A 9,354-nucleotide genomic window follows, 5' to 3' on the forward strand; every position below is an offset into this window, starting at 1 on the left:
CTTCAAAACACCACTGTGATTTAGGAACATCATGTATAACACCCTACCATTTCTATCTCCAGCAGACGGCAGGAATACAGCCCTGAGCAAACACACAACAATTTCAAACACATCAGCAATGTTTGACTAGAAAAATAAATAACAAGAGATAAGTAAAGCACTGAGACACCAGTTTTTCTTTGTTTGAATATATATATTGCATATGTGATTTTTTTGGCATCATACAGAACAGACTATGCATTTTGCTTTTCTTTTACAAAAACAACAAAACACATTGATTTCTTGGAGACAAGAGAAGGAGGTTTTACCCCACAGAGCTCATGTCAGCTGAGGCATTTAAAACCATTCAAATCACAGTGAGGAGATGAGACCCTGCAGGTAAATTCTGCAACATGCTTTCCAGAGCCAGGGTCTCTCCCTTTGGTTTTACACACTAAGCCTTACACCCTGCCTTACACCTGCCAGCCTGTCTCCTGAACATCACATCAGTCTTCACAAACAAGAACAAGCCAGGACAATCCCAGCCTGCTCTCGGCTTCTCCCTTTCAATCATCCTAAGATTTTGTGACTGCAGACAGCAAGTTAGCTGCTACAGAAAACTTGTATCTAAAATAGTCCTCACACAAAAAAATAACCCCCAAAACAGACCTTTAACCTGAGAGATGCAGACTTCAACCCACTTGATGACTGGAGGGATTATTGCTTCATTACTAATTTAAAGACTCTTCTGTAGCCTTAGCATGCCCAGATCTCTTGCCAGTGCTCATCCTTGTGATTCAGTTGTCTGCCTGTCTCTCTCCAAGTATGCTAGCATATTGTGGAAAGCTTTCTTTTACAACTCTGACCCAAGAATGAGCAATCATTCTGACAAAGTCTTTTTCTAGCAGCAGGCTATCTTTTGTCTTTCCAGAACTGGTAGAATAACTCACCAACACTGTGTATACTACTGTTAAATCAGCAGCTACACTGATGACTTTACCTGTGAAACCACAGATTATGTTTTAGACATTTTTCTTAAGGCATTTAATTAGCAACAACCAACAAAAATTCAATGGAAAAAATAATATACCCTCTGCATTGCTTCTTTTTATTCATGGTTCAGACAGGGATCATTAGTTTCAAGAAAAATTCAGTGGAAACAAGGCAAAGCCTGTAGTAAATATTTTTGATTTAAAACCACCCCAACCCCTACTCCCTTTAACCAAAAGTCACATCTTAAAACATGGTATAGATGAGTGTTTCAAAGTTCATGGTGCAAAACAGAGGAGGATGGCAAAACCTCCTCAGATTAGTCAAAAAACCAGCTATCCCACTCTATACATAAACACAGTCACCGCCCTTCCCCTTTTCCTCTCTGCTTCCATCCACCCTGCAACAAAATCAATATATAAAGAACATCAGCAGCAGCTTTATGATAGGCAATGATCCTTTCTGACATCAGTCTGTGATAAGATCGTTGATTCTCTATCTTTAAATTACATAATCGCTGTGTAAAATACGCAGTGATATCCGAAACGTGAACTCTTCACATCCTCTGTCGATACCTCAGCAAGATCCAGACTGCTGCTGCAGCAAGCGCCAGGCCTGGCACAAGAATGGCTGCTAGAGGAAGCCCACCTGATTCTCCATCGCTCCGATGACCCACAGGGCCATTTTGTGGCTGCAACTACAATGAAAAAGAAAAGTATTTGTGTCAGAGCCATCATAGCAGACCCCTAGTTCTGTGTCGGGACAAGGTGGCTCTGTAAGGATGTGCAAGATGGTTTCCCCAGGCACCTATACACTCCACATATGGGAGAATTAGAATGGCTTTGGATGGACTGAGCTTTTACTGCAAAGTACCCAGTCATCACCAGGCACCTTCATGTTTCTCTGCCACTTTGTAAGCTAGGACTAACAGCTGGCACTGTGTATGTCTCATACAGCAGAAGCAATGACACATACACACCCAGTCATCCCTTGATGCACACCCAACCACACAATTTCTTGGTGTGTTTACCAGGAAAAGTGCATCACAAGTTCTCTCTGCTTTTCTTACCTGCCCTATGTACACTGGTCCAGAAAATTTACTCCTTTACTAAGGGAGTAGGAATGCGGCCTCAACTCACCTCTCCCTACCAGCAGGCTGATCAGTATTTCCTTTGTCAACTTCAATGCTAGCCAGGAATGTTCAAATTACAACAGTGGATTAAGGATTTCTCTCTTTCTGTATTCAAAATGGTGCTAGTATTTTTTAATTAGTAGCCCACATTTCATAGAATCATAAAATCATTTAGGTTGGAAAAGACCCTTAAGATCATTGAGTCCAATTGTTAACAAACACTGCCCAGTCCACCACTAAACCATGACCCTAAGCACCACATTTACACATGTTTTAAATACCTCCAGGAATGGTGACTCAACCACTTCCCTGGGCAGCCTGGTCCAATGCTTGACAATCCTTTCAATGAAGACATTTTTCCTAATATCCAATCTAAACCTCCCCTGGTGCGACTTGAGGCCATTTCTGTTGTCCTATCACTTCTTACATGGGAAAAGAGACCCACACCCCCCTCACTACAACCTCCTCTCAGGTAGTTGTAGAGAGCAGTAAGGTCTCCCCTGGTCCTTCTTTTCTCCAGCCTAAACAAGCCCAGTGCCCTCAGCTGCTCCTTGTAAGACTTGTGCTCTAGACCCTTCACCAGCTTTGTTGCCCTTCTCTGGACATGCTCAAGCACCATGTGTTCTTGTAGTAGTGGTGTGCACACACATCTCAACACTACTGTGAGTGATGACCTCTGAAACAAAAGGGGAGTTTTATAAGATTTTGGCTTATGAAACAAAACTGGAGAACATGATTCTGCCTCCACAGGCAAACCTTTGCCTCTGAGAAAGGAGATCTGTGAGAAAACCCATACTCCAGGCAAAACAAAGACCTGGGAACGTCTCCAAGCTCACCTCTTCACTAATACTGTTACATACAAGTAATGCACAAATAATTACAGCCGTGGTCAACTAGAGGAGGCTGTAGTTCAAATAAAATATGCATAATTGACAGTGACCACCTGGACACAATATTTTTATGCCTCATGAAGCAGAGAGCTATCCACCAGAGAAATCAGTCTAAACTGAGCTAGAAGTAACACTAAGAAACAGGTAAGACATACCCTGCGCTGAATCTTCAGAGACACGTCACAGCCTGCATTCCTGAACAGTTCCACAGCATCCTTGTGCTGCAAATCCTTCAAGTCTCTGCCATTGACCTAGCAAAAAGGGAAAAGAAGAACCAGTTGCTGAAGGGCAAAAAGCAAATTTTTAATGATGGAGGCTAATAGGAAAGCTAGGAGATAAAAATCTTCCTCTTTCACAAAATTCTGCATTTGGGGCATGATATTATCATCAGCAAGATCCATACTCATCTATTCATATTATAGATGTATTTTTATATGTTGAGACATAATATGAGAAACTCCAAGCCAAAACACAGAGGTACTGAAAAAAACTACCTAGAAGCAAAATCAGAATATAAGACAACAGTTGTTTTCAATAGCAGCTTCTTATGTTGTTGCTTTACTGGAAACAAATCAAAGGTGTAATTCTGACAGCTAATGAAAACAAAAGTGCAGCTACAGCAAAATTATTATTATGAGTCTTTCCCACACTGTTCCCTCTACTGGTCCACCTTTGAAACTTTTCTGTCTGAAAGAGTGTTGTAAACATATGTTTAAAAGCATACTCCTGTACCAAAACAAAAAAAATGATACTTACATACATACTGGCATCCACTTAAAAGTGTTAGAATTTTTCTTAATTTAAAATAATATCTCATGGCAGAAGGCTTAACAACCTACTTGATTTCATTCGCTAACTGATGATATCCATCCTAATCTTTCTTTTTCATTCCCACTACCCCTAACTGTATCCCCTGAGATCACATCCAGTGCCTCCCTTCTCTTGATACTTAGATTGCTCCAACACAAATACATAAATATTAAACTGTCAAGAAAAGAGAGGATAATATTCTCTGTTTAACTTACTATCATTTTCTGGATCAATAATAGGCTACAACTAGTGCAAGGCACTCTATAGAGGCTAACAAGATTACATGTGGAACATAATAAGCAAGTATAAAATAAAGGTGTATTAAAAGATCATGCATCACACTAGGAGAGGTTACTTCTTCACTTATCACTTTGTAAAGCGTATTGTCTTGTATGATTGCCAACTGTCTGAAGAACCAGTGGGACTGAACCTCAGTCACTTTAAAACATTCTTCTAAAAGGAGAAACTGCCTGTATTATTCCTGGTGAACTGAAATTAAAAGTTTTGTGGCCTAGAAGTTTTATAGCCAAAAAATCCCCCTGAGCAAAAGGATCAGTACTCATGGACTACCAGTCAAAAAAAATGGAAATTTAATAGGTGGAAGACCTTTATTTACATTGTGTAAATGACTGTCAATTGCGAGCAAGAGAAGGTCTGATGGATTCTAAAACCTTAGGGAGGCAAGTCACAGAGGAAATACAAACGCAGCACCAAGGAGCGCTTCTGAGACAAATCAAGAATGCAGAAGAGATGGGCCCATGTCTAGAGGCACTCATCTCCCTAGTGCTCAAAGCTCTCCCCGTACCCCCAAGATAGCTCCCCCATGGAGTTTGCTCAGCATCATCTAATTCCATTCATCACATCCCTCCTCTGCATGCACTGCAAACAGGAAACCTGCATCTCATATCACATCACCGGTCACTGTATTTCAAGAACACATGGGGCAACAGAAGAAAGGGCTTACCGCTAAAATTTTATCTCCTTCTTGTAACCGGCCATCAAGGTAAGCTGCCCCATCCTTTTTGATCCGGCTGACATAGATGCTGCTGTCATTGGAAATGTACTGCTGATCTGTCCCACCAACAATGTTGAAGCCCAGCCCTAAGGTAAGCCAAAGAGAAAGCTGATGAGAAAAAGCTCAAAGCTTCAGACATTCTTGCTGTTGCTGGGGTCTGTACCCTCCCACATTGTCCTGTTTTCTCCACCTCACTACAACTCACAGCACACAAACCTGCACCACCCTTTCCAACCATCACTGTCTAGAAAAATTATTCTTATGGAACTGGTCTTGAAAGCAGAAGAGAGACTCTGAATGCCTGGGGATCAAGATGTTTCATTCCATAAAGCATCCATGAGCCGTTTTCAGGTGGGTGTTGGGGAATACTGAGGGACATGCCATCATTTCTGTGATGCCGATTCAGCCCTCAGCAGGAATATGCCTCTTCAGCACAGCATGAAAGAAAGCATTCTGCATTTCACAAGAGGCTATAGTAAATCATTACCTTTCAGCAACAAGAAATCATGCCTAACGAGCATTTCATGAGCTGGGAAACAGAGTTAGGAAAGGCAAGGAGTGTTAGACTCTGTCTACAGATGAGGAAACAGGCAAGCGGAGCTGGGTGACCAGTCGGAGGTCACCTAGAGCTCAGAAGACTACCCTTCCACATCTCAGGAGCTGGAACTGGCATCCTTCACCCCCAAGAATAAGATTAACTTCAAGGCAGCTACTTCAAATTGTGTGTAATTACTTTGTTCTGTTTCAGGAATTCAAAACACGACAGGAAATGAAGACAAAGTTCTCAGATTTAAAGCAAAACAAAAAGGAGTACACATACATTAAACAAAGCTGATGTCCACATTTTTGTTATGTTTTGTGATGTTCTTTAAAGTAAGCCTCATTTACAGATCTCTAGCTAGAATCAGATGCTGAATTAAAGTTCACTTAAAGATTAAGACTTTTTGTTTCACTGAAATCCAGAGGAACAGACTGAATTCAAAATCTGGAAAACCAGAGATTATGAGAGCATATTCCCCACTGTACATGCAGCTAAGTTTCTCTGTAAATAATAATATGTGACATGGGATGGGAAAGATTCCCTAAGAAGGGGCTTGCAATGCAAAAAGAAAGAAAAGTCAATGAAGTAGAAAAAAAATCAAATATACTACCAAAGTAAAGAGAGAAAAACAAAACCTTTCTTTTTTTCTGACATAAACCAGACATTCAGAATCTATTGTCAAGAACAGCTGAAGGCAGATTCTCCCCACCTTCGTCCAGGCTGATTTATTTATTTTCCCTTTCTTTCTTACTTTCTATCAAAGTTGGGACTATAAACTTGGAGAAGGAGAGTTGCAAATGAAAGTAAAACCACCTTGTGCCTACTAGGAAGCAACATTTTACATCAGTCATAGAAGATCAAAGGATGTAAAAGATGAGTCATACTATTTTAAGTGTGCATCTACAGCTGCGAAGAAAGGAAATATTAACAGCAGTCTTGCCACATCTCTTTTTTTTTTTTTCTTCCCTTCCTGGCAGCTTTAGACAAATGAGGAAGAAAATGGAAGCAGCAGCAGATTGAAGAAATACTGACATTTCAGCTAGACTAATACCTATTCCAAGAGTTGTGCACACCTTTCACTGGGAATTAAAAAAAATAAAATTCCATGAAGCCAGTAAGCTGGGAACAGGAGGAATCAATACTACAGAAAGTACAAGGTTTAATCAACACTTATTATACAGACAGAAGGAAGGAACCAGTTTCAGAACACATTGATTCTCACACACATACAAAACCTCCCATATATATATATATATATATATACACACACACACACACACACACTTAGAAAGTATACATTTTGCAAGTTTTCACACACAATGGGAAAAGTAATCAAAAGCCATAGCTTTTGCAACAAAAAGAAGCAGCAGTTCATGCTAGACCAAGTTAAGAATTCACAGGTCTTTTTCACTGTGCCTTTCCTTTCCAGCATTTCCACTCTGGCTAAAAATATCTTCCCTATCATTCCTGGAGTTCTCTGCTGTTCTCCCCTCTTCCAGTTCATGCAGCCACAGAAACACCACACAACCGGGAGAAAAGGAGCAAAGGGAAGAAAAGAGCACATGGCACTAAATCCCTTGTCTTCAAGGGACCAGTAGTGGAATAGCAGAGCTTTAAGAGTAGGCTCTTATCTAAACTTCTGACCCTCCGTATGCCTCATTTATGCTCCTGAAACTTAAAAAGTCCCTCAAAAAGACATTTTAAAAAATCATGATTGGTAGGATTAGGAAAAGAGAGATTGAATAATATTGCAAATTGAACCGATTAAGTTATTCGCTTTTCCATAAACCCAGATTTTCCACCTAATTTCAGTTGAAAAAGAGAGACATATACACACACTGCTTTGCCACTCTAACTACATTCACCTTCTCAGCAAACTTCTACCAGAGATGTTCAGCATCAGACCTATTTTTAAAAGTTGCAGTCAAAACTCTGATTACAAAGATTAAAGGATTACACTGTGCTTTACAGTTAACAGCATTTTGTTCCTTCCGCAGAAGTGAGTAATAATTCACATGGTAAATCAAGGTCGTCAGGGGCTGTAGGACCTTCAAATCAAGTGACATAGTTAGAAACCTAACTCTAAAAATACACAGACCATCTTAATGATGGGACAAATGCCGCTTGTGGTAATCTGATTTAAACTGCTGTGACCACATTCAAGACCTCTCAACTCTGCCCTTCAACATTCCCTTCCACCTCGCTCAAAATTTCAGGTTCCCGAATGTATGGAAACAGCCTTCCCATCAGAAATGGTTTCATTTAAGCAAATAATTTTCACTGACAAGCACAGATTCATTAATTTGAGCTTGTGGCTGTGCACGCAGGTTCCTGACCACTGGCCACTTGGGCAAGCAGGGCAGGCAGAGGGCTGCCTGCTGGGCTCACCCTTTGGGTTGTGATCACTGACACGGGGGCCAGGACAGACCCCAGCCCTGCACGGGAACAACCTTCACCCCGGAGAAAGGGAACCAACACATACGCCAACGATGCGGGTGCTGCGGATCCTTGGGGGACCCATGGAGCCAAGGCCGACCAGCAGCTGCACCTAGCAGTTGTGCAGACAGAAGGGCTGGGGCATTTTCTTTCATACTCGTTTTAATTAAAGAGAAGGCTTCCTACACCGAAGTACAGAAACCCCTGGAGCCTGGGGTTCTTTGGAGCCAGCCTTTTGCTCCAGAGCCGTACATATGGCTCTAACTTGGGGCACTTGTCGAAGCGCGATTTGAACGGCATCATAAATCCTGTAAAAATATGAGGGTGGACAGGCATCTGCGGGCCTCCAGGAGCGCACACGCTGCTGTGACAGGAAAAGCAAAGCCCCCAAAACGCCCCACAGGCTGCCCCGTGCCCTCTCCCTCACCACCCCGAAGCCCGAGCAGTTAACATAAACCTGACAGTACAGGGTACGGTCAGTGCGACTAACGTTTTTCAAGACGCCCCCTAAGTTGGGTATCCGAGAGGGCCGAGTGCTGAGCACCTGCCGGGACAGCAACAGGAGCGGCACCGGCGAGGGCGAATCCTGGGGAAACCAGACGCGAGCTGTCCTGCCCGAGACACCAGCCGCAGCCGGTGCTCCCGGCCGCTGCTCCCACAGAAGACAAAGCCTGGCCCAGGCAGCTCTCCCGCACGCAGGTCACGGGCTCTTCCCGCGGCAGACTGTCCAGTTAGAAGTCTTGTTAAGCCAAGACAAGATTTCAAACAAGAAACATGGGTAAATCATTGTTGTCACTTACTCCTAGGCAGCTCCATCCACTACCTCTGGCCTGCCACATGCTAACAGATACCTAAGACTTAACACCTTGCTGCACTGGCACAGACCATTTCATGTGTCTTCATAGTCAGATACTTCCCTCCAGCACCATTTAATATACTAGGCTGACCCACATCTCTTGGGAGATGCTGCAGCAGTATTTGCAGGCTGCCTTTTCCATGTACAAGTGACTTACATGTTAGCCAAGTTCTCACATCCATTTAAAAAGGCAATTAAAACTAGGAGGAAAAAAAAGGGGGTAGCCAGAAAGATTAGGACTTGCACCTTCAAACCACAGTAGGATATTTTTCACAAACCACCAGAAATACCTAGTTATTCGTTGCTATGGTGAAATCAGAAACAACAATATTTTCAAGGCAAAAACCTTACTGAGGGAGCTCACACATTTTATAAAAACATAGACTAGGTTTTTTGGGATGTATGTTTGTCTTTATCATATGGTCTAAACAGAAATAGAAGAAAAGCATACAGGAATACTCCTGTCCAAAGTTTGCTGAAAGCCTCCTCCCAATTTACAGTCATGGCTTTTTAGATCAATCCTTAAACACAGAGAAAAATGGAAACTACAGCATTTTATTGCTTTGTCTCGTCCAAAATTTCATTTGTAAGTAAGCTTTCTAGCCTAAACTGTACTTTCATTTACACCTCTGTCTCTTCAGTATGCAGGTCTGTAAGTAAGAACTCACTAAGTGTCTCTCCAGTCTCAGCATCTTGGCAATTTAC

General features: G+C 42.0%; 1 protein-coding gene across 2 annotated transcripts; it reads right to left on the minus strand.

The window, feature by feature from the left end:
• Positions 1 to 208: 208 nt before the first annotated feature.
• Positions 209 to 8,196, minus strand: SYNJ2BP (synaptojanin 2 binding protein). 2 transcript variants are annotated; one of them, XM_026848937.1, is made up of 4 exons: positions 7,840 to 8,196; positions 4,766 to 4,902; positions 3,147 to 3,242; positions 209 to 1,666 (listed from the first exon to the last, which is right to left on the minus strand). In XM_026848937.1, the coding sequence occupies exons 1-4, from the start codon at positions 7,946 to 7,948 to the stop codon at positions 1,526 to 1,528; spliced, it is 483 nt and encodes a 160-aa protein (XP_026704738.1). In that variant the 5' UTR covers positions 7,949 to 8,196; the 3' UTR covers positions 209 to 1,525. The 2 variants fall into 2 exon arrangements, with proteins under 2 accessions (XP_026704738.1, XP_026704739.1); XM_026848938.1 differs by lacking the exon at positions 7,840 to 8,196 and adding an exon at positions 5,304 to 5,840.
• Between the last annotated feature and the right edge of the window lie 1,158 nt (positions 8,197 to 9,354).

This window comes from Athene cunicularia (genome assembly GCF_003259725.1).
Source record: "Athene cunicularia isolate RWA chromosome 5 unlocalized genomic scaffold, athCun1 chr5_part1, whole genome shotgun sequence".
Classification (NCBI taxonomy): Eukaryota; Metazoa; Chordata; class Aves; order Strigiformes; family Strigidae; genus Athene; species Athene cunicularia.